Source organism: Phyllostomus discolor, chromosome 9 (assembly GCF_004126475.2).
Source record: "Phyllostomus discolor isolate MPI-MPIP mPhyDis1 chromosome 9, mPhyDis1.pri.v3, whole genome shotgun sequence".
Taxonomy (NCBI): domain Eukaryota; kingdom Metazoa; phylum Chordata; class Mammalia; order Chiroptera; family Phyllostomidae; genus Phyllostomus; species Phyllostomus discolor.
This window is the reverse complement of record NC_040911.2, coordinates 42796898-42821801: the sequence shown is the minus strand read 5'-3', so window position 1 is coordinate 42821801 and position 24904 is coordinate 42796898. Positions and strand designations below refer to the sequence as shown.

Genomic DNA, 24904 nt, shown 5'->3' with positions numbered 1-24904 from the left:
AGATTTTTTCTTCTCTGTTCAGAGAAGCTTGGCCTGAAGCAAAGACTATTTATGTGACCAAAAAAATTCGCTGATCATCTCTTTACTGAAAAGAATAAGAAATTTTATATTATTTCTTTCTTTTTTCCCTCCCTTCTTTGTACCTCTTTTTTCCCTCCCTCCCTACCCCATTCTACCTCATTCCTCATTCTGTGTAATGATTATACACAATTTTTATTTCTGACAGTTACTATAACTGGGCTTTGGCTGCTCCCATGATCCTTAGCTTGCAAGTGTTCCAGAAGAGTTTGCCCAAGGTGGGATAATCTGACATTTGTTGCCTTTTCAAAAGTGTCTGTAGCATGTAGTACTTAGAAAAATCTGTATGTGCATGTTTCTGAACTGGGTACTTTTCAAAGTTTTATTAATATTATAAATGATTCAGAGAGTTCTGTGGGCCCACTCAAATGGTTGTATGCCCAAAATCTAAAAAATTAGTTGGACTGTCACATGTTTGTCATTGTTACTAGATATTTTTACTGGTTTCTGAGTGTGTGTAAAAGTTGAGAGATTTTACTAATTGTTAAAATACAGAATGAATGAAAAAAAAATCTCTCTCACTCATATGGAAAGAACCAGCAAGAAAAGGGTGATGTGGCTATCAGAAGCATGACATGTGTGTTTGGTCAAATTGTAGCTAATAAACTTATTTTGTAGACATGAAGGTTGCTTTGCATCTGTCCTGCAAGAAGACATCATTGGCCTACTTGGTCCTTAGAACTCAGGAGAGCCACATTCTCCAAGCATAGAGACACGAGAGCAGCCCACCTGCCAACTCCTATGTAGCCTGACCACTCGGTCTCATACACAGATCTGCCAGGAAGGCAGGCTGCCATGAAAGAGGACACTGTTCATCTTTCAGATGTTAAAAACTCTAGAGTTTGGGGGGTGCGGAGATCATTGCTCATACTTCGTGATAAGGCACTGTTCTGCAGGCTAGTGGTAAAAGGTAGTCAGATTCCTTGTGACAGACAGATTGCTAGACTAACCCCAAGTTGATTGTTTCTAGGCCACAGTCGAGTCCTGGGTCAAAGATAAGATGCCAAAGAAATCCGGTCGCTGGTGGTTTTGGCGTAAAAGAGAAAGCATGACCAAACAGGTAATTAACTCAGGGGTATCCTTTCCATGAGGCAAAAAGAAGTGAATCTTTTATTTATTTAAAAGAAACTTTGCCAAGCACAAAAAAAAGTCCTTTTGGGCTATGTAATTCTCTTCTATCATAATAGTCACCAATTTCAAACAGTTGTTATGTGCAGGTACTAGACTAGGTACTTTACATATATTACTCCTTTTCCTTTACAATAGCCCAAAAGTATAAGGTATTTGAGTTCCCATTGTGTACCGGTAAGGAAACTGGGGCATGAAGAGATGAAGTGCCTTGACTGGCAAGAGATGGAGCTAGGGTTTGACCTTGAGTTCAGTTCTAACACCTGTGCTCTTTCCACTTGGCCGCATTACCATCCAGATGGAGCAAGAGCTTGTTACCCTCCTACACAGGAGGTTTCGACATCAGTCACTTCTGTTCTGTAATGCTGGTGTCTCTGCTGTGGACCTAATGAATGTGGACCACTTGTATTATATTTTGTGACTTGAAATGGTGGTCTTTTAAAATTTTTTCTTCGGGCTTTGTAGTGACAGCTTTTGTGTAGCAGCATGTGACTTCCAGCTCAGGTTTCTGTCCTTTGGCTCAAACTAGAGAAAGTCTGTTTTCTTGAGCATTTTAAAGTTGTGGATTCAGAAAGCAGTTTTGTTCATTCCTGGCAAGGACCATTGATGAATCTTTGTCATTAGGAGGAAAAGCTGCACTTTACCATTATTATCTTGTCTTTTTAGCTGCCAGAGGCTAAGGAAGGGAAATCTGAGGTGCCGCCCACCAGTGACCTTCCATCAAGTACAAAGGAGCCAGCCAGTGGCAGGTGGGCATCCTGTCTTCCTCCAGGTGCAGAGCATTTAAGCCACCCCTGCTTTTTGTCATTGCATTCAAGTCAATTTTGGCAATTTTGTGTAATTCTTAGTCAGAAATATCTTTCTCCCATAGCCATACATGAATAAGTGGCTTGTTTGTGCCACTCAGGTAGGAAATGATAACTTCTGCTTTTCTAAAAAAGATCATTTGTTTCAAAGAGTAAATATTACTGCTCCTCCCATCATGGAGCCATGGAATCAGATGCCTGTGAAATAAATGTAGGCCCTTGGGAAGGGGGAGCATTGAGGAGCCCTAAAATGGGCTGTCCTGGTGGCCCTGCTCCCTGACTTCCTGGAAGGCACAAAGGGGACATCATGAAGAGAATCTCAGAGATCCGTGTGGGTCTGACTCATTCCCTGGAAGAAGGAGCACCCCTTTGGACATGCAGATCGGCTGGCCCTCAGAGGGGGTGCCACCGTGTGCCCCATTCTATCTGCCAGTGTGTACTTTTCCCAGTCACATTCTTTCTTCCGCCCTTTTCTCATAACCAGAGTGCAGAAAATCTTTCCTGTTAGTTTTTTAAACAAACATAAGAAATTATGTTTTCTTATCTTTTGAAGTATACATATCTCCTCCAACAATTAGCACTCGTTGGTCATAGTAGAAAATGCCCAGTCATAGCCAGAAAGTAACCCCTGACCAATCATGAGAGGGAGGGAGCAGCAGAGGGAAAAACTGTTCCCATTTCTAGACTGGAGTTAGGTTCTCTTTCTTCCTTGATCCTAAGTGCAAAGCTCTTAATCAATAAGACAGTTTACTGCCTCTTCAGTAACTGGGTTGATGTTGAATAGGCCGGCAGAGGATGACTCATCCAGTGATGAGGGGTCCCAGGAGATTGAAGAATCCATCAAAATGGACCCCATCCCTATGGAGCCCCCGAGCCACAGCAGCACAACCTCTTATAAGAAGTCTCTCCGCCTCTCCTCAGACCAGATCGTAAGTAGTGTGTGTTCACGTGGGTCTAGTCTGATTAGCTTAGGAACTGTGGACGTTGGCCTCCTTCCTCTGTCTGCTCGATCCCAGGCCTTACGCACACAACACAGTTTGTGGTCACGTAAATGCTCACATAAATGTCCACCTTTGGGGACCTCCAGGATCACCTGGGGAACCTGGAACATAACTTCCTCCACCACCTCTAACCTCCCACCTCAGTTTCCAGGATTGAGCTGAGGAATCTGTATTTTTAACTTGTTTCCCCATGAATCTTACACAGCTAGCTCACCACTGGGTCGCCCACTATCCCTTGAGGCACAGTAATAGAGAAATAATGTTTTCTTACTTAAACACAATTTCCCCTTTCCTATTTGTTTTCACTCCCTGGCTTTTCACCTGTTTTCATTGTGAAATGGTTTTGCTATGCCCCCAGTCTTTGGTATGAAGGAGGAGCAGAGAGATTTTTTGTTGGGGGCATCAGAAAATCTCTTGGAACCCCAAACCTGTTCAGGCGGCAGCCCCCCAGGCCCAGCACAGTCAGTGAGCCGCATGCACAGCACTGGGCCAGGCCTTTGGTAGCATGGCTGACACCGTTGTGTTTTTTAAACATTCAGACTCTTTTCCAAACTGTGTTTCCAGCTAATATTTTTTATATTTCAGTTACTACATTAATGCCTTCTTCTCATTCTTTATTCATACACACATGTTTATATGTTTTGGAGCTTGGGTTCCTTTTCACTTAACATTATGTTTTAGGCAATCTTTCAGTGACTACACATTATTGGAAAATGTAACTTTTGATTGTTGCATGTAATTTCATCAGTTTTTAACATTTTGCCCCTGTGGTTTTCTTTATTCTTCTACTTTTTATAAAAGGCAAAACTGAAGCTCCAAGATGGTCCAAATGATGTCGTGTTTAGTATTACAACGCAGTATCAAGGTACCTGCCGATGTGCAGGGACCATTTACTTATGGAACTGGAATGACAAGATTATCATTTCCGATATAGATGGAACAATAACCAAGTAAGCAGGAGCTCTTCGGTGGCAGGGAGAGGAAGCGCAGACCAGTGTGCGGTCGGCGAGGGGAGGGGAGTTCCCTCAGCCATTGTCGGGAGTGCTTTGTAAACTGTATACACTGAGGCATTCTGAGTCTGCACTCAGAATGACCCCACACAGGGTCATTTTATGGATGGAGGAGATAGGTGGAGCCATTCAAATGTAATGTTGAAAATAACTTTTGGAAAGATTTAGTTATTTGGTCTCCAGATATTGGCATTAAAGAAAACAACCAAGAAGCTGTTGAGATTAAGGAGGAGAAAAAGAGGGCGTGCAGTTGTAAATTATCTCTAAAAATGAACAGCCGGCTCTGGTGTCTGATTCTGCTTTCAGAATACTCCCGGCGGGTGTATTTGCAGGAGACTGCCTCGCTGCAAATTGCCCTGTAGGTTGTCTCGCCCCTCCACCCAGTGTTTTTCAGCAGCTGGTATATAACTGAAAGGGAAAACACTTGGGTGTTAAGTGCTTGGTTCCTAATATCTTTTCCTACTTCTACCCTCCTAGGTCTGATGCCTTGGGACAGATTCTTCCACAGCTAGGTAAAGACTGGACTCATCAGGGTATTGCAAAGCTCTACCACGCCATCAACGAGTAGGTCTCCTCTCCCGCCTGCTAATGTACTCTAGTGAACTAGACTTTTGCTTTGGTTGAGATCTGTCAAAAAATAAGTCATGTGTGTTTATGATCCAGCTATTCCCATTCTTATTTTCCATTCCTTTCCTATAGCCTCACACAAAGAAAAGTGGCAGCCAACATACATCATCTCATTCTCTCAGTGCTATGAATTTTAGGCACTACCTATATTTATAGTTGGGCTATAATTGGGATTTTATCTGTAACTTGACAAGAGCTGATTTTCATTTTTGGTTTATGGATTGGATACTTGTGGGTACCTAGATACTTTTAAACTGGGCATTTCTTTGAGGAGGTGATGTATGCATGCACAGGGGAAACAGTTCACCCATGGGGTCTTTTGTGCGAGTGCAACGGAGAACACAGTGCCGTGGCCTTTGCAGGACCCTAGTACATATGAGTTAAATTGGTTTGAAAAATTACAGGGTCTTAAACATTAGCTGAAAATGCCCTAATATGAAAATAATGTCAGTTACCCAGATATAATTTTGCTCCATGGTTTACAGAAATGGTATGTCTTCTGCAAATTCTCTTTATAAATAAGATCTTTTGTATCTTCCCTTTATAACAGACAATTTAAAGATAGTCCAAGATTTTTGTCTGCTCTGTAAGCTGCCTTTCATGAACTGGATGCTGAAGATTAAATCATAAATTTAGCATAATCCCTAGTTGCATAATTTTTCCCCATGGCTTTTTCCATGGAGAAGTGAAATCTTTATAATCCTATTTTCCTCCTAAATTCAAGAATTTGATTTTCACAATAAATGAGATGTTCTTTACTTGGATCTTTTATAAGAAAAGTGCTTTCTTTTTTCACCTTTAGCCAAAGTACGGTGGACTAAATGGGACACATTGTCTTTCAGGAATGGCTACAAGTTTCTGTACTGCTCTGCTCGTGCCATTGGCATGGCCGACATGACCCGTGGTTACCTGCACTGGGTCAATGACAAGGGCACGATCTTGCACCGGGGGCCCTTTGATGCTGTCGCCCAGCAGCTTGTTCTCCGCCTTCCACAGGTACATTCCAGCAGGCAGCCCTTCTGAGCGCGTGGGAGGGATTGTGGGGCCTGGATGGACTGTGTGTGAGGCTGGGGTGTTGGGCTCATTGGAAGGGTTCGATCTTGTTTTCAGGGCTTCTTTCTTGTATCTCTGGCTCCCCCATAGCATTCTGAGTCACAGCTCACCTGGTCTGCGTCAAGTGTGGTCAAAGGGAAGTTCAAGTTCCCTTTCCCCAAACCCCATCAAATGTTCTTAGCCATCAGATTTACTGGGAGAGAAGGAGAAAGAAAGATCCCTAGTTACTAGGATTTTAAAAATTGGGTGGTTGTGAGCACTAAAATTTTTCAGGGACTGTACGTCAGGGAGAACTGCCATTTTGGAATTTGGTGGACTATTTGATTCTTTTCCTCCCTTCCTAGGGAAGTGAAGTATAGAAAAGAAACCGAGGAAATTCAAAATCGAATGTCTAAATGATATCAAGAACCTGTTTGCCCCGTGCAAGCAGCCCTTTCTATGCTGCCTTTGGGAACCGTCCGAATGTAAGTGTCTCCTTCAGGCCGCACATTCTGATGTGGTGGGTAAAATCAAGAGGAATGTACACTTTCGGGATGTAGCCATGTCATGATTCTCAAGTGAATTTTATAGACAAATGAATGCCTGTTCTGCTAAATAGGTGAATTTTATAGACAAAATGAATGCCTGTTCTGCTAAAAGTTTTCACTTTATCCACATTTCTTCAGTAATCAGGGAGATCGTCTTGATGGAGATCTGCCCCCAGAATCTCGGTCTGTGATGAAGGGCACTTTCTCTTTGTTTCTGTGTCTTCAATTCCTGTTTCCTTGGGTGGTTCTGATTCATCTTCCAAGTGGTCCTAAGTCGTGCCCTTGGATCAGCCCCAGAAGCACGCATGACTGCTCACCCTTAGTTAACACTTCTCTGACCTGCCTCCCTTGGAGGGGGCCCTCAGATGCCAGACATGCAGAAGGGGCTGCCTCCTCGCCTCTGGTGGGCAGTGGGGACCTCTTGCTCTTGCTCTCGCTTGGGGTTGCCCCCGGCATCTCCTTGGTGCTCATGTGTCTTGCATCCCCCAGCACAGTCTGAGTTTGGCTCCACTTTTTGTTTGGGTTTGTGTAAAGCTCAGTTTCAGGGGCAGAGCTCCATGGTACCCGGCTCTGCCTGTTGTCCAGTGACAGTCTTCTGTTCTCGCAGTTGTGGCTCACACAGGCCTGGAGGAGCAGCTCCTGACTCCTTCTCCCTCTGATCTCCCTGCTTGACGTTTTCTTCTCCAGGATGTCTACGCGTTAAACACAAGTTGAGTTCCAGACTGCAGAATATTTCACTTGGAAACCCCAAGGGTGAATTAATACAAGAAAGGACCAAAGGAAACAAGTCATCGTAAGTGTTGTTTCCATTTTTCAGCCTAGTGCCTGCAGCCAGGGTGACGTTGGGGACAGACAGGTACTAAAGATCAGGCCTCGCTCAAAGTATCAGAACTACACCTGCTGTGGAGGCTATCTTCTTTTGCCCGGGTATTGTCTCCTCTGAGTAAGGGATCACTGATTCTCCTAGACTTGGATGAGGAAGTCTGTACCTGAGAAGGAATGAAGGACCTGTCTCTGATCCTACCCATCTGAGGAATCTGAATAAACTAGCTTTACAACCTGCAGCCTTGTGCTCTTAGATCAACCTCACAGTACCGTCTGTGCTTTTCTTCCCTGATCCCTTCTCCTAGGTATCACAGACTGAGCGAACTCGTGGAGCACGTGTTCCCACTTCTCAGTAAGGAACAGAATTCTGCCTTTCCGCTGCCCAGAGTTCAGCTCCTTCTGCTACTGGCGAGATCCAATCCCCAAAGTGGACCTGGATGACCTGGCCTGAGGCAGCTTCTCTGGAAGGTCCTCAGTCTCTCACCTTGCAGCTAGGGAAGGTGAGCGGCACTTCTGCTGGACAGAGGACACTGGGGCTTCCGTCCTCGCCTCAGGCACGTGGCAAGACTGGTGTTGACAGCTAGGCAACAGCAGGGACAAGGAGAGCTCCTGGAGGCAGGAACTGCCATCTCCTTCACCCTTCCAGCTTGGTGGGGTTGCAGCTCAGTGCCCCAGCGGGAGAGAAATGAGGAGAGCTCGGACCTGAGGTCAGAGACCTGAGCTCCTGTCACCGGCCGGTTCTCTCACACGTTCTGTGTCAAGTTGTGTGCCGGGTTTTCCTTCAACTGCATAACTTAAAAGGAAGAAAAAAGAAACTAAGTGGACCAAAAATATTGCACAAAGTAAAGTGTTATAATTTCCACTGGGCAATTCAAAGTGTTTCTCTCTAAAACCAGTACTTTATTAAGGGTCAGGGTCACTGAATGCTTCGGGTCCCATTTATGATGATTCAAACTGCTTGCTCACTTTTCCTCTGTGGGCTGCTCCTTCCCTGATATGCTGAAATGGGATGGCTGCTGGGGGGTAGCCCAGGCCCACTCATCACACCCTGCAGATGTGGGCTCCTCGGGAGGAGAAGCCCCTTAGATCATCGCCTTCTGTCTTGAACCTAGCCAGAGGAAGCAATTTTGAGGGAAATATTTGATGTCTGTAAGAACAGGGACTAACAACGGTAGTAGCAGGTTAAACAGCCAAAGGGGAGCTCTGGCTTCGGAAGGCCTTGGAGGACACAGCTGTGCACTTGCGATGGCTCCTGGGAAGGGTTCCTTTTCTCTGTCCCACCGGCCCCCCTCAGTTTCTCAGCCTGGTTGTAGTGAACTTGTGCGAGTCTGAGCAGACAGCACCAGGGACGTCTTCTGTCCCTCAGGATGAGAGAGCCCCAAGAGATGAGGTTGGGTGTTGACAATCAAGTCAATACTAAAGTCTAATAGAGCTGTAGGAGGGGCTGTCGGACCAGAAGTGACCACAGGCCCGCTGTGGGTGAAGAAAGCAGTGAGCTGAGTTCCAGAGCAGAGTGGGAGCTGCAGGTACAGGGCACCGCCTACTCAGGGTGGTTTTCATTTCCACATGTTTCCCCCGTGCTTGTACTGGGGGCTCTCCTTGTTTCAGTTTTCTCCACCCCAAAAATGCTAACGTAAAAGTGGAGAAACGGGGGTGGTTATTTGTCCAGATTGGCGACTTGAAAGTCCCTAATGTAGCTCAGCTGTTCTCCTGGTGGGGTTGGATGCAGAAGAACAGTGACGAAGGCCCTGGAGTGCGCGTCTCAGTGGCGGAACCTGAAGGCACACACTTTGTCCAGTGTGGACCTTCCCACCTTGACTAGGTTCAAGGTCTAATTGTTCCAATGAATTTATTATGTACAGTAGGTTAGGGAAACTAGGTTATATTGTATGAAGTTCTGCCCAGTTACCTGAATTAAATTCCCAGTAGAATGAATGGCCATGCAGTACTTGATCTCATAGATGCCATCAGTGTGTCCTCGACTGTGTTTGCTTTAGAAGAACATAAGCTTTATGTACTTAACCTGAACTGGTTGGTACCTCCTTGCACATGTGCAGTATGAAAACTCTTAATGTCCACATCTGTAGTCCTTTTAGGGTATCCTTTAGAGAGTTTTTGACTAGGACAGTTTCTTTTTCTCTGGACATGTGGGCCTTCTGGAAGGTTCAGCTCGGGAACCTGGGTCTTCCCGCCTCAGCTGATGGCAGATGGTTCCTTTGTCCCATTGTCCGTAAGCACAGCTTCGTCACTTCACTGCAGATTGATCCAGTGGGTACTACACTAATTGATGAGTCTTTTCCTATTTAAAGGAGCCCTCTTGCTGAAAAGTACGTGATACTATTGCTATAATGTCATGAAAGTATTAAGTTTGTGCTGAAAACCATTGCCATTTGGTTACAAATGACGTGTTCTTTCTGTGAAAGAGAGATGCCCTGAGTGTTGTTTGTACACAGACTTTACAATGGTGAGTGAGTGAAGAAGCGTGAGCATCATGCTGCTTTTGGTGAGGGATGGTATCATGGGTAGACCGCAGGCAGAGTTGGGCTCTTCTGAGTCGTTCTCTCATTGCTTCACTGGTGAAATGGCCATGGGTTGGCCCCTTTCCTTCTTTCCAGCTCAGCCTGACTTTAGCACCTGCCCTTGATGTGTGTGTTAAAGCTCATGTGGCTGTGGCATCATTGTCTGCATCCTCTGAGGCGTTAGGAAGTGCACGTGGGGGCCCACAGTGTGCCTTGCCGCCGTTTGTGTGAGTCCTGCGTTGCTGTGCTGAAGCACATCTGCATAGTTTTCAACTGGAAAAACAAAAGAGTTAACTACTGTGATGTCCTGAAATGAAAGCTGCTAACAGTCAAACAGGGAGAACAGCTGAAGAACAACAGCCAGTAGATGACTGGAAGTACAATACCTTTTGCCCATAAGACCACACACGGCCCTTCCACAGTGTGTTCTTGAAAGTGCGGGCAAGACCTTTGACAGGTAAATAAGAAGTCAACTCTCTCTTATCGTAAGTTGGTGAAAGCAGACTTTTTCCAGGAAATTTTAACATCTTTTCAATATCATCCTATTTATGCTAGGAAGTCTTATTTTCCCATTTTAGGGCATTGCTGGGTTTGATGAAAGTAGCTAAAAATTTGAGGCTTTGTTTTCAAGTAAGTGTTCTTTCCAGGTGAAGACTGTGTTTGGTTCAAAGGTAGGAAAGGGGAGGGGAAAACTCAGTTCTTTTGATTTAATAATTACATTCTGTGATAGAATATTTGATTTTTAGATGGTAGTGCCACCAATAAGTTTCAAGTTGTCATAAATTAATTGTAAACATCAGTCAGTACTCTTAGTTATGGCAAAGACCATTGTCCTAAGATAAGTGGTCTCATATTTTGGTGCAGTGTTTGATGTTCAAAACAAAATGTTACAACAATAAACAAACGTAAACTGAATGCATTTGACTGTTTCCTTCAGAGGATATTTAAACCCTCTTCTCTGTACTCTTGCCAGAAAATGTTAATTTCCATAAATTAGCATTTTGATCTTTGCTGACACTTAAATAGTCTACAGAAAGGACTTCTTTTTGGTGCTTATTTTTATAAACCTAACTCCACAAGCGAGGGCTACACCCTCAGGGACTAACCTCTTCCTTTGTAGGTTATGCCAGGGAGTGATTCATTCATGCGTGTGTGATTTCTGGTGTGTTCTCACGGGAGTCCTCTAGGCTGTTTCCATCCCACCCCTCAGCCCTGTAAGGGTCCCTGAGTCCCCTGCTCACAGCCATCCACCTTTCCTTAAACCCTTTCTTGGCGTGAGCACTACTTAGCAATCCTGATGTTTTCATCAGCTTAGGAGAGTCAAAGTGAACTCGGGTCAAAAAACATCCCACATATTATTTAAATGAGTATCTTTGTATCCCCTTGGATCACTGGGCCCTGCCAGATACAGCATATGTTGAACATGTTGAATCCCTCAAGTCCTCCTTGAGAGTGTGCCTTCAAGTGTGGAGAGCTCTCGTTCCATGTTTTGCCATGCCATGGCTGGGTGAGAGAGGTCAGGGGAGAGGGAACCAGGGCTCTTGGGTTGGGGGGTGTAGTTTGGGAAAGAGAAGGGAAGAGCTCAGACAGGGAGGTTGATTATAAAGGCAATGGCTGTTACCCCAAATGGCTCCACTCTGCGCTCAGAAGGCCTGTCTCAGCTGCGGCGTCCTGCTGCTGCCCTCCGCACCCCTTGGAGTTTACGTGCATTCTTCCCTTTACTCCCCTTTGATAGGACGGTATGGGGAAGACACGTACATATGTTTAGAGAGTGTATGTGGGTATATGCAGAGGCACATTTCAAATATGCCGGCACAGTCTTTGGCGTCTCTCTGGTCACAAATACCCTGATCCTTTCAAACTACAAATGAGTTGTGAAAAACAGTTGGCCATCGAGAAAGCTAGATTAATGTGCTAACATGGAAATAATTTCAAATGCAATTGCATGGTCTGCATTCTTTATTGCTGGGATCATTCTGGGTGGTTGTTTTTTTTTTTTCTTCAATTATTTAAATATGTGGCCTTTTGTAAAGTTTCATGCAGGGAGGGAAAATGTCCCAGTCCTGTCTCTGCTTACCTTAAGAAGTACTCTGAGCTTTTCCTCAGCAACCACTTCTTTACTTCAGAAGTAGCAGCCCTGAGCCTGAATAAGTCCGAGGGCTTTGGTTCATATGTCTCACAGGCCACACAGTTTAGCCACTGTTGCTTCCTGGAAGGGGCTGCTCCAGAGGCCCCTGTAGTCTCCAGCTCAGGGGACCTTGTGTTCTCTCAGCCTTTCCCTATTGAAAGATGCTGTCTCCTAAATGGACCACAATTAGGCTTTCCTCTTATTTCATCTTGACCTGCTATAATTAGACTTAGTCTACTTCGCGTGTCTTGGACACACAAAGCTGAAATGCACCTTCTTTCACTGAATGAGTCAGAATGCACCGAGAGGGGAAGACCAAATGTTACTTGTTGCTCTGAACAGCCCTGCCTTTCCGACTATTGCACATTTATCCCCTTTGGCACCGGGTCAAGGTTTTTACAAGGGATGGTGAAAGAGAGAGGGCAAAAGCGTGTGCACGCCAACTGGGTTTTCCTGAACATGCTCCATTTCACTGGGTTTTTTCCATGAGTCATTTCTAGGAAGCCAGCAATACTCTGACAGCCAGCTACCTTTAGCCAGTTCCTCAGCTGGAGAGATGGGATGAGAATGCCACTCTCCCCCACGCTCCTGGAGAGGAGCCCAGACTTTAAAATCCTGAAACAGCAAACCCTCAGGTTCTTGGTCACTTCTGTCTTGCCTGGGGGTGGGAGGTGAGGAAAAAGGCTCCTCTCTGCGGTGTCTAGGGGCCACCCTATAATCTCACTGGCAAGCAGCCCTGGAAAGTCAAAGCAATTTTTACAGCATGAGAGTATTGGTGGCTTGATTCAAGCCAAGGAAACTTGTCTGTGGTCCACATCTTTCCTGGGGCTCTAGAGGACTTACCTCTCCTACTGGCATTTTGCTGACCAGCGGATTTTACCCACCTGATGAGCAGAGACCACCTGGAGCTAAATCTGGTGTGCCTAGAGGTTTCTGCGCCTGTTGGTGAGGGCGTGACGTGCCTGGGCTTCCTGGGAACAGAGCGTGCTCTCCGTGGGAAGATGCCTGCTTTTCTGGATGATCTCAGTTTTCAGTGTGTGCTCAACTTTATGTTGGGCCTCTTGTTGCCTGGGAACCCGTGAGCTCTTAAAGCCACATCTGTGTGATCTGGGCAGCAGCAATCTCGTTAGCTCGGGCAGCTGCTAATTAGATGTGAATTCTCAGCGTCCCCTGGAGGAGGTCCCCCCCCCTTCAGCTGCAGGGCTCATGTGGGGGCCTTGTCCTCCAAGCACATCTGGTCTGTCTTTACCAGCAAAAAAGAACACAGTATACATCTTGGATGCTGAGGGGTAAGTTAAATGGTGGGGGTGAATTTATTCAAGCTTACTTTCTATAGGCATCCAAAAAAGGCAATTACCCTTCTATAGTTCGCTTTTTAGCAACAACTCTCAATCCATTAGGAACCAGATTTAAGTAACTTGGAAGTGTTTTAGTGGTTTTACATCTTTATTGACACTCCCTGTCTTTGCACTTAAATTGTACATGTCATTCAAGGAGCCCAACAAGCTACACAAACAGTACAAACAGTCTCTCGGATCTCTTCGAGGCTGCACAGAGGCCCAGGTGAGCAGTGGTGAGGCAAACCTGGGACAGCCCAGACCGTAACCTCCAGGTCTCTGTGTGGTGGCACGTGCCACTTCAGTGTTTAAACTTCTCTCCGGCATGCAGTATAAATAAACACAAAGACATGGTGTCGACTTGCTCCCTGGTAAAGACTGTAGCCACAGGTACCAGTTTTGGCCAGCAGCCAGCAGCTCTCCCCTTCTCAGTCGGCGGGACGTGATCCTATGGCCTAGGCCTACAAGGCAGCACCTTGGGGGCTGAGCTCAGGCCCCTTGGGGCAAAGGCAGAGATGGGGATTGAGAAATGCAGGAGAGAAACTGGCTTATAGGCAGGGGTGTATCCAACTCTTCAGTGGGCCTGTGGGAGAGACGGACGTCGGTGGCCGCGTGTTTTCACTCCTTGCTGCCTGCTGGGATCTCTAAGGTCTTGTGGCCTCCAAAGCCAGAGAGAGGTGGTGGGATGTCGACAGAAAACTAGACCAGTGCTCCAGTTACATAGATAAAGTGAATATATTAAAGCTTTCCAGTTCTTACAACTCTCCCCTTTCCTTTTCCCACTGCCCTAGAGGTGGGAAAGGAAAGGGTATAAGAAAACCCCACTAAATGTGGAGTACATTTCATCAAAGTCTGTGTGAGCCAGCCTGCCCCCAGTCACCACGATGTTGACGCCATCCCCTGCCTTCAAGTGCACGATGAGGTGGAATGCTCCTGGGCCCCCGCAAGTGTGCAAGGCCCCAGGGGGCCGGTGATACTCCAGGAATTCTCTTCTGTAGCCAGCTGTGTGCAGCTGGGCCACACTGGCGTTGGACACCGACAGGACAGCCTCCACATACGCGTCCCTCTCAGGAGTAAGGGTGGCCGTGATCAGGTAGCGCCCATCGTATGGAGCTGTGAAGATCCCTGGGAGGAAGAAGGCAGACACCCATGCTCATGTGACACCTTCACAGCCCTTTGCAACAAGTATCAGTTAATTCTCCTAGGAGAGAGCCCGCCCACAATCACCCAATGACCCCCCTTAACATGAACCACTCTACCACTGACCCAGTCCTCATTGTGAGACCCCCTGTCCAATGCTTGTCACATTCAGAAGAGGGCAAATACTGCGAAACCGCCAGCATGTGGTATAATTAACATATCTCACCTACACTTGGAGCGGCCCTAGGAGAAACTAGTGCTCTGCATGGTGCAGAGAGAATCATCTGGCCTTGTTGGAAGAGAGCTCAGTCTCTAACACCTCCAGCCACTGGACCTGCCAGCCTTTGCAGTGCCAGGTGCACTGCCCATGCTTGACAAAGATGCAGGATGGAGGCCCCACCCCTTCCCTGCTCCCTACTCAGCAGAGATACAGTGGGGAGGCAGCAGCCACCCAGATCCTGGTTGCCTCTTGGGAATTTTCTCCACTGAAAGTACCCCAAAGCCAATTCAGAAAAAGCCTCACAGCTTGGCTGCTGGGCACAATATTCACAAACTCCTGAGTTGCCTCGTGAGGAGGCAGGACCCCCAAAATCCCATAAAGCTTGTTACAACCCAGGGAAAACCACGACCAGCTCTCCTCCCGTGGAGGAGCCCGTTTCCCTGCACGGGACCATTATACAGGTGTCATCCATTCACAGGTAGAAGTCAGCTGACTTTCACCTCGCCAAAGATCCACAGGTCCTGGGCCTGCAGAGAGCAGGGGCAGTGGTAGTTCGAGGCGTGGAGGCAGCATGAGGAAGAGGAAATAAGGTTTGTAGATGTACCCATTACAAAGCAGTTGTAGGTGGCCCCACAGCCAGAAGAGTCAGAGCCCACATGAAATGCTGCCAATAGCAGCCACTTTTCCTGGGCTCTGGAGAGCTCACTTGAAACATGGACCACAGGCTCAGAGCTGACAGAATGGAGGTCCCAGAACTGAAAGAAATCTCGGGGGGCTGGTTCTGCCCTCTGCCCTGAAAAATCCAGGCCACTCGGCTCCCTTCCCCAGCTTTTAATAGCTAAAGCCCCCGGAGTCTCTCCCAAGGTACCTGGGCCGAGAGGACAGACCTGGCCCTGGCACTCTGGGCACCTGGCCTTTGTGTCCCCTCAGGGTCACCCAGGATTTCCTTTACTGAAGACCTGCTCCACTGAAGAGATGTTCTGAGCTGGACATCATGGGAGAAGTGTGGGCCACCGTTCCTGCTTGCAGAGATCCCTTGACCTGCCTTGACAAGCTATCCCCACCACCACGGCAGCATGGAGTGGGGGCCCTGGTGGAAGCTGTATTTGAGTTGAAAGCAAAAGGGCACTACTCACACCCTGGCTTGTGTGCCTCTGAGCCTCAGGAGCAGCTTAGAAACGCAGGGTCCTGAGCGTCTCTCCAGCCAGCCTGGAGGCCCCGGAGTTCTGCTTTTCCAGGTTCTGCACGTGACTTTTATGCTCCCTAGCACTGTCCTAAGAACAGGTGGGATTTAGCCTGCTGGCAGAGCAAACACGGGGGTGATGGCTAAAAACTGCCCAGAAGAAACTATTCCATCTCCCAGTGGTCTTCTGGAAATCCACCAGCCATTGTACGCACGCAGCCCCTGGGAGGACCTGCATGGGCCCCTCAGTCTGGGGCACTTGACAGACCAGCCTCTTGTCAGAGGTCTCCGAGTTCCTTGGAAAAGACCCCTCTCCCCAAGCTGCTTGGGGCCTCAGCACCTGCCTCGGGCTATGCCCTGTACAGGTCCCAGGCACACCTGGGGCTGTTCTTCCCCCGGGGCTGCTGATGGGCAACATCAGTGGGCCAGGTGGTGAGCACCGTGACTGACTTGCCTTCCCTTTACACTGGAGACCAGATGCCATGTTGGTCCCGAGGACAGAAGCCAAGGCTCAGGTGTGGGCCGGTGGGAAGGAGGAGGCCTGAGCAACAGTATCCTATGGTGACCTCTGTCTCCTCTATTCTCTGGGGCTGAGGGACAGCCCGGGTGCCACCAGCAGATCCAGGCAGCTAAAGTGGTTCTGTTTCAGAGCAGGAGACCCTACACACAGGGCCACCCTCCTGGAGGAAACATCCCTTTTTTGGCTCTGTTCATAAACCACAGCTTCTTCCCGAAGGAGGCAGGGTGTCTCCGGCCTGTCCTGTCCCAGGGTGTGAGGATGACACTGAGAAAAGGAGCCTGCCCATGGCCTCAGCTGGGAGAGCCTTTCTAACCATCTACAGTCACATGGACAATTCCCATGGCGAGGGCTGAGGGCCGCTACTCTGACCAGAAATATCACAGCACACCCAGCCGCCTGCAGCCTGCAAGCTCCTCACAAAAACCCACAGCAGGGACCAACACATTGCCAACTGCACCCTCGGGTGCCCACAGCTGCTGGGGCATCTCCCCAAGTGTGGCTCCCCCCCCCAGAGCCCCAGATAGCATGCCCCTCAAGACTTACCGGTGCTGGGGTCATACACGTCCCCATCATTGACCAGCACTTTGTTAAAGAGGACAACACCCCCATCACTGGGGAAAGGCTTCTGGGTGAGCCCCGCAGAGAAAGACACCAGAGAAGGCACTGGAACCCCTGGAACAGAAAGGACGAGGGTGTTCACAGGCAGGTGGGGCTGGGGCCTAGGAAGTCAAGGCCTGTGTGCCTGTCCTGAGAGGCAGCCTCACCATTTTATTCTGCCTTCAAGTGGTAAAGCACCCAGGGACACAAACCATCCGAGAGCCAGACAGTCCGCCCTGTCACATCAGCAGTGAGGACAGCTGAGCTGGTGGTTGGTCAGGCACTCACCTGGAGCAGACGTGCGTGCGAGACACTGTGTGTGGGGGGGGGGGGGGAGGACAAGGAGTGGATAATGGGAATAATCTTGGGAGCGGCTTACTTATTGAAGAACCAATAAAACCTGGCCCCTCAGGAAGCTGCTCAGGGCCTCACCAGGCTTAGGTCTACCCAGGGGTCCTCTCAGGGAACTCCAGGAGCTGGGATCATGCTCAAGGGAAAACTCTGTCCTCAGCGTGGCTCTGACCCTCTGTGGGGAGCAAGCCTGGCAGAGGCTCCCCCACGGCAGTCAGCACAGGCCGTGATCACAGCTGGCGGCAGGGAAGGCCAGGACCCAGTACTAACACCCGCACTAACAGCCCAAAGCAGGGAGGAAGGACACGCAGGGCAGAGGCTGCCAAGGAGATCTGGCCTCCTGCTCTGCTCCCCTGGCAGACCTACCTGGGGCGGCTATTGGAGGTGACTTGGGGTATCCTGAAAAACAAAATGGGAATGGAATAGCAAACAAAATCCTAAGCAGCACCTCATTTTTCATATCTCCTCTTTCCCTGCCCCTCACACTAATTTTTTTAAATGGGTAAAAAACTCCAAGCCACCTCCCCAGAAACAGCTGCACCTGCCGGACCTGCTTCCTCACTAGCCCACTTATCCCTGGACAGGGGAGGATGCCCTGAGGGTAGCTGGATGAGGGTATATGAGGAAAAGATGAACTAGGGCTTCCCAATCATCAAGCCAGGGCGGAGAAGTCCACAGAATGAAGACTCACATATGCCAACTCCCATGCCTGCCCTCTAGGAGCTTTGTCTGTTCACAGGCTTCACCCCCAGCAGGCTGGATGCAGTGCTTGTCACATGGATGCATGGGTGGCTGGGTGGGTGGGTGGGTGGGTGGGTGGGTTGCTGGGTGAATGTATGGAAGGATGGATGGATGGAGAGATGGAGAGATTGCTAGATGGATGGATGCATAGACAGACAATAGCCCAACAGTGTATAATCATCCATGATACATGAAACTAATAGAAAACAAACTGCTTAGAAAATTATTTGTTTACATGTCATAGCCCTGAGCCTCAGTTTCCTTATCTATCAATAGAACTAATAATTTCACAGTGCCATCAGAAGAGCTGTGAGAAATTGATGTGGGGGTGTCCCACAAATGCTCACTCTCTTTTCCTTCTCCCCCTGCCCTTACCCAACAGCGTCCCCCCACCCCTCTCACTTCCCAGGGGAGCTGACGCAACTTGCATGGATCACCTTCTAGCCAAGCACCGAACTAGGCTTTCTCCCCTCATCCTCACAGAAGCTCCCTGAGGTGCTACTACTGTCTTCACTCTGCAGGCGATGGAGCTGAACCTCGGGTTAGGAGGCTGGCCCAGGTCCCAACGCTTGTAATGACAGCACTGGGATTTGATCCAGAACCTTCCAGCTTCCTCACTCGGGTGTGGCTGTCTCTGGTGCTACACAAGCTCCCAGTATACCTTTGGTTTCTCAGGTACACTTCCTGCTGGGAAGATCAGTGAGCTTCCCCTGGGGCCTCAGTATTCCAGCCCGTGGGGCAATCTAAGTATAACTTGTTGCACTGACTCTGGGGGGGCCCAGGCTCTGGGGGTTCAGTTAGCACAAACTGGTCTCTCAGAATGTCAGCACCTTTAGAGAACTAAGTTTTGGACCTCACACCCTCAAGGCTGAACCCTGAACCCACAAAGCCCCTGCAGTGGGCCCCTGAGGCTAAGACTGCACCTCCATGTAGCCTCACCTGGTGCTCCCGCGAAGCCTTCTGTCCTGGGGACGGGCACCTGCCCAGACTGGCCATCCACCCCGTGGGGCAGGCCCCTCCCTGACACGCCCATCCTCCCTGGAGGCCCAGCCTCGCCAGTCTCCATAAAGTCCCCAGTGGAGCCAGGCAGCCCTGTCCAGCCGGGCCTCACTGGCGGGGGCAGTGGCTGTTGGGGTCTCTTGGGCAGAACAGGCTGCTGGCCCGTGTGCAGCTGTTGTCCATGGTCCTCAGGAGGTGGGGGAGCACTGGGCCTTGGCAGTGGCGGAGGGGTCAGCTCCGGAAGAGATGGCTCCGTGGGGACCTCTGTCAGCTGTGGGGGCTTCTCGGGAGCTTGTGGGGCCTTCTTTCGGGGTGGAGGTGGGGGCGCTTCTGAGGGCTCCTCTGCTGAGCATTTGGAAAGTGGAAAGAAATACACAGAATTAAAAACTTCAGGCTTGAAGGCTCAGCCACAGCCCCTGTGCGAGACTGAAGGTGTGCGCTTGCGGGGCTGTCCCTGTACCTGCACCAACAAAGTCATGGGCACTGTGCCAGGGACAGGAGCAGCCGTCACTGTATGGGGACAGCCTGCCTTGCAGCTTTGGAAGGAGCAGCCTGTCAAGCAGGTGGCCTGGGAGCCACTGAGAAGACAAGCGGAAGGCACCCTGCCCGGGGATGGGGTTTTCAGCCTCCCTGCATGATGGCTGCACTCTCCAAAACAACACTGCTCTTGGCTCCAGCACTGGAACCTTTCCGATTTCACTGTGTAATGATAGCACAGATGTAACCACAAATTACTGAAAGAAATTACCATTGCCACAGGCAACCTTACATTTAAACAAACTAGTTTTGGGGTCACGGTGGATGGCTTCACAAGCTAAGGGCCTCCTGGGTACAGACGCTAAGGCAACCCAAGCAAGTGTCTGGGAGCTTGGGCCACCTCTACAGCAAGAGCAGGCCCCAAAAGAGCAGCAACACCCCTGGCCTCTCACCACATCCTCAAGTCACCAGCGGAGGGGGTTTCCACCAGAGGAACCTTCTGATTCACACTTTCCTGTCCTCTTGGGATGGCACTGTGACACAGCCAGGAAACGGCCGCCCTCTCCTCAATGTGTACGTTCCTGGAACAAGCCTTCCTGTAGAGGCCCACAGGGCATCTAAAAATAACCAGAACTGGCTGGATACCACCCTCAAAAGTCAACCCCTGCTCCTCAGGCACCTATGGTGCCTGCAATGCCCAGGTTCCACACTATATAATTATGTCCTGGCAAAATCAGTGATTGCATTTTGACGCACTGTCTAGTTTTGTTTTAAAACTCACTAAGGTAATTACAGCATATCAAACACATGCTCCTCTCCGCCCATAGAGCCAGGCTGCTCATCCACCTCCACCCCAAAGGGAGATGATTTCTCAAATAGCCTTTCCTGACCACTGCTCTGTGGGAGAATTAAGCCCGTCAAAGGATGAGTGGATCAGTGATCACTTTCTGATTGATTACTTTCTTAATTCTCCCAAAGTTAGTACAGCGCTAATACCATTCCAGATGCAGAGAAGTTAATTCATGCCAATCAGTGGAATGGATCAGGCCTAATTGTCTTTGGAACCCTGGCTGAGAGGGGCTGGGTTAGACAGAGAAACAGGCAGACGGATTCCAGACATGGAACACCAGCCACAGTGGAGGACAAAGAACAGTCTGAAAACACTAAGTCAGTCTGCACACTAAATTAGGAGACTCTCAGTCCCTTTTCCCTGCTCAGCTTCCCAGACACTTATTTACTACTGCAGGTCAGTGACAGGAGGAACTTTCAAACTGACTCCATAACCCTGGTTATGTGGCTTAGTTGGTTGGAGCATCAAAAGTTTGTAGGTTCAATTCCTGGTCAGGGCACATACCTAGGTTGTGGGTTCAGTCCCCAGTTAGGGTGCATACAGAAGGTAGCCAATGTTTCTGACATTGATATTTTTCTCTCTCTCCTTCCCTCCCTCCCTCTCTCCCTCTTCCTCTCTCTCTAAAATTACTAAGCATTATTGGGTGAAGATTTTTTTTTAAATGACTCCATAGAGAAGCCCATAGGCACGAAACCCTATCTCTGCCTCATTTTCAAATGTGAACCACAGTCAAGATCACCGGAAGTGCAAGGAAAGCCTTTAATGTGAAAGACAAAACCAAAACAAATCATCCAACCAACTAGTGAAAAGGAAGTCTGGAGAAACAGACAATGCAAGAAATAAACATGGCTATCCCTCCAAGAAACAGAAGTCACTATCAAATATGCAAGAAAAGATTGGTATAAAATGGATCTTCTTTTTTTTTTAAAGATTTTATTTATTTATTTTTAGAGAGGGAAGGGAGGGAGATAGAGAGAGAGAGAGAGAGAGAGAGAGAGAGAAACATCAATGTGCGGTTGCTGGGGGTTCTGGCCTGCAACCCAGGAATGTACCCTGGCTGGGAATCGAACCTGGGACACTTTGGTTCCCAGCCCGCGCTCAATCCACTGAGCTACGCCAGCCAGGGCAAAATGGATCTTCTTAATATTTCTGTCTAATATGGAGACATAAGTAGACATACTGCACCTCCTTATGCAACCAAAAAAGGACAACAACAAGTTTAAAAACAAAAAGCAACCATAACTGACAGAAAATTGAACTGTATGGAGGTCTGACAACCTAGGAATTAAAGAAGAAATATTCATCCAGACTGGTAGAAGGAGCAGAGCTGGGCAGGCGGCAAGGTGGAGACTGGTGGATGAGGAGAGGTGGTAGCTGGCAGGCCTAGGTGGTCCCACATTTGCAAGTGGATAAACCAGGAGGAACAACTGGGGAGCAAAACAGACCATGCAACCCAGGGTTTCAGTGCAGGGAAATAAAGCCTCAAAACCTCTGGCTATAAAAACCTGTGGGGATTGCAGCAGCAGGAGAAACTCCCAGACTTCCAGGAGTTTGTTGGAGAGACCCACAGGGTCCTAGAATGTACACAAAACCACCCACTCTGGAATCAGCATCAGAAGAACCCAATTTGCTTGGGGGTAGCAGAGGAAGTAACTGAAAACCAGGAGAGCTGAACAAGCAGCATTGTTTCCTCTCAGACTCCTATCCCACAGACAGTGCCACAATGCAGCAAAATGGGTTCCCCCTCCCTGAAAAATACTTAAGTCTCCACCATATAATGTGTCAGACCCCTCAAGACAAAAAAAAGTAGTTCAAATAAAAGGACAGATCAAAGCTCCAGAAAAAAATATAACTAAGCAACGAAGAGTTAGCCAACCTATCAGATGCACAGTTCAAAACACTATTAATGAGGAGGCTCACAGAAATAGTTGAGTATGGTAGTAAAATAGAGGAAAAAGTGAAGGCTATGCAAAGTAAAATAAAGGAAAATGTACAGGCAACCAACAGTGACAGGAAGGAAACCATGACTCAAATCAATGGTTTGGAGAAGAAGGAAGAAAGAAACATGCAATTGGAACAGAATGAAGAAACAAGAATTCAGGAAAAAGAGGAGGCTTAGGAACCTCCAGGACAACTTTAAACGTTCCAACATCTGAATCATAGGGGTGCCAGGAGAAGAGCAAGAGCAAGAAATTGAAAACTTATTTGAAAACATAATGAAGGAGAACTTCCCCAATCTGGCAAAGGAAAAAGACTTCCAGGAAGTCCAGGAAGCTCAGAGAGCCCCAAAGAAGTTGGACACAAGGAAGTACACAACAAGACACATCATAATTACATTACCCAAGATTAAAGAGAAGGAGTCTTAAAAGCAGCAAGAGAAAAGGAGACAGTTACCTACAAAGGAGTGCCCATAAGACTATCAGCTGATTTCTCAAAAGAGACCTTGCAGAGAAGAAGGGGCTGGAAAGAAGTATTCCAAGTCATGAAAGGCAAGGACCTCCATCCAAGATTGCTCTATCCAGCAAAGCTCTCATTTAGAATGGAAGGGCAGATAAAGTGCTTCCCAGACAAGGTCAAGTTAAAGGAGTTCATCATCACCAAGCCCTTATTATATGAAACGTTAAAGGAATTTAAGAAAAAGAAGACCAAAAACATGAACCGTAAAATGACAAGAAACTCACAACTAAGTTTCTTGTTATGACTATCAACAAAATGACTATCAACACACGGACCTAAAACAAAAACAAACTAAACAGGAACAGAATCACAGAAATGGAGGTCACACAGAGGGTTATCAGCAGGGAGGGGGGAACTGGGTAAAGGTATAGGGAATAAGTAGCATAGATGGTAGGTAGAAAATAGATGGGAGGGGGTTAAGAACAGTATAGGAAATGTAAAAGTCAAAGAACTTATATGTACGACCCATGGACATGAACTAAGGGGTGGGGGGATGCAGGTGGGATAGGGTGTGCAGGGTGGATGGGAGTAAAAGGGGCAAATGGGACAACTGTAATATCATGATCAATAAAATATATTTTTAAAAAGTAAAAAAATAAAAATAAAAAGGACCTTAAAGAATAAGGATGAGCCTTTGCTGACTGAAAACATATTTGCCAAAAAAAAGAAAATTCAGTGAAAGAGTTAGTAGATAAAATCAAGATTTTCAGAAGGTAGGACAAAAAGGCAAAAATGATGAACAATAGGAAGAAGTAAAAAAAATAGAGGGTCAGTTCTGGCTAGGTAGCTCAGTTGCTTTAGAGCATCATCTAGATACACCAAGGTTGTGGGTTCAATCCTTGGTCAGGGCACATACAAGAATCAACCTATGAATGTGTAAATAAGTGGAGCAACGAATTAATATTTTTTTCTCTCTCAAATCAAGAAATAAAATTTTAAGAAAAAGAAAATTAGAGGGTCAACCCAGAAATCTTTCCTGAGAAAAACTGGCATGTAGGGATGATGAGGTGGTAAGAAGAGAATTATCAAATACATATACAATTTCTCAGAACTGGAGAAGATGAAAGATCCTAGCACAATTATTGAATAAAAGATCCAAACCAAGGCATATTCAGAACACTGAGGACAAAAAGAAGATCCTACTAGCTTTCAGGAGAAAAACATTTTTAAAAGTGACTTCAAATGAGGATCATCAGGCTTCTACACAATGTCAAAACCTAGGAGACAAGAGAACAATGCCTTGTAATTTTGAAGGGATATCACTGTTAACTTTGAATTCTATAGTTGGTCAAAAAAGTCTGTCAGTTATGAGACTAGAATGAAGACATTTTCAGACATGCAATGCTTCTAAATAAAACAAAACTCTCTCTCAAGCACCATTTCTTAAAAAACTATTGGAAAATACATTTCACTGGAACAGAGGGAGTAAACCATGAAAGAAAGAAACTTGTAGGGTCTCAGAAAGAAAAGAGGTTCAAAGAGTTTCTAGGATGGCATTGAAGAAGTTTCGGATTGGAAGCCTAACAGCAAGTCCAGAAAGTTAGCAGTCCAGATTGAGTCAGGACGAGAGGGCTCCAGGAGGGAGGCTGCTCATTTTAAAACACGGAGTCTACACATATGGCACACTTTATGCTGTGGAAATTGTATTAAGACAGTGTTGAAGGGTAAGAAGAATCCAAAATGGACACAAAAATTTAGCAAATACCCAAAGCAATTTACAGATTCAATGCAATACCAATTAAAGTACCAATAGCTTATTTCACAGACATAGAACAAACACTTCAAAAATTTATATGGAATCATAAATGACCCCGAATAGCTGCTGCAATTTTGAGACAGAAGAGTAAAGTAGGAGGGATCACAATACCTGATGCTAAACTATACTACAGGGCCACTGTAATCAAAACAGCCTGGACTTCCTGCAAGATGGAGGCATAGGCGGATGCACCGTGCCTCCACACACAACCAAGATTAGAACAACAACAATTTAGAGGCAGAATAACACCCAAAACTGACAGAGAATTTATCTGAATGGAAGTCAGACAGCCAAGAAGTTGAAGTAGACCCGTTCATCCCGACTGGTAGGAGGGGCGGAGAGGAGCAGCTGGGTGAGGGGCGCAGGCGTGCGGAGAACAGGGAGAACTGGGTGCATAAGGCAACCGGTAGCACATAAGGCATCTGGGGCGTGCAAGCTCGCAGCGGGTGGACCCTGAGTACGCAAGCAGCAGCTGGCAGACCCAGTGAGGCGGTGATTGTGGACCAAGGCAGAACTCACAACCCAGGATCCCAGGGAAGGGACTGAGGTCCCAGGACAATGGAGCTACCGCCAT

At 47.5% G+C, this 24904-nt stretch overlaps 2 protein-coding genes across 2 annotated transcripts in view; one reads left to right on the top strand and one right to left on the bottom strand.

Annotated features, from left to right (window-relative positions):
• LPIN2 (lipin 2) overlaps nt 1-10489 on the top strand; it is a 65502-nt gene extending 55013 nt beyond the window's left edge. The window contains 14 exon segments of the mRNA XM_036009253.1: nt 227-296; nt 1049-1138; nt 1873-1955; nt 2797-2941; nt 3815-3963; nt 4501-4587; nt 5493-5598; nt 5600-5656; nt 6053-6133; nt 6135-6167; nt 6918-6971; nt 6974-7023; nt 7361-7433; nt 7435-10489. Of these exon segments, the coding sequence (XP_035865146.1) occupies nt 227-296; nt 1049-1138; nt 1873-1955; nt 2797-2941; nt 3815-3963; nt 4501-4587; nt 5493-5598; nt 5600-5656; nt 6053-6133; nt 6135-6167; nt 6918-6971; nt 6974-7023; nt 7361-7433; nt 7435-7506 (1150 nt within the window). The 3' untranslated portion in view covers nt 7507-10489.
• Nucleotides 10490-12992: 2503 nt separating this feature from the next.
• The window catches only part of EMILIN2 (elastin microfibril interfacer 2), a 59318-nt gene continuing 47406 nt past the window's right edge, over nt 12993-24904 (bottom strand). The window contains 4 exon segments of the mRNA XM_036009252.1: nt 12993-14164; nt 16646-16774; nt 17417-17449; nt 18731-19135. Coding sequence (XP_035865145.1) covers nt 13827-14164; nt 16646-16774; nt 17417-17449; nt 18731-19135 — 905 coding nt within the window. The 3' untranslated portion in view covers nt 12993-13826.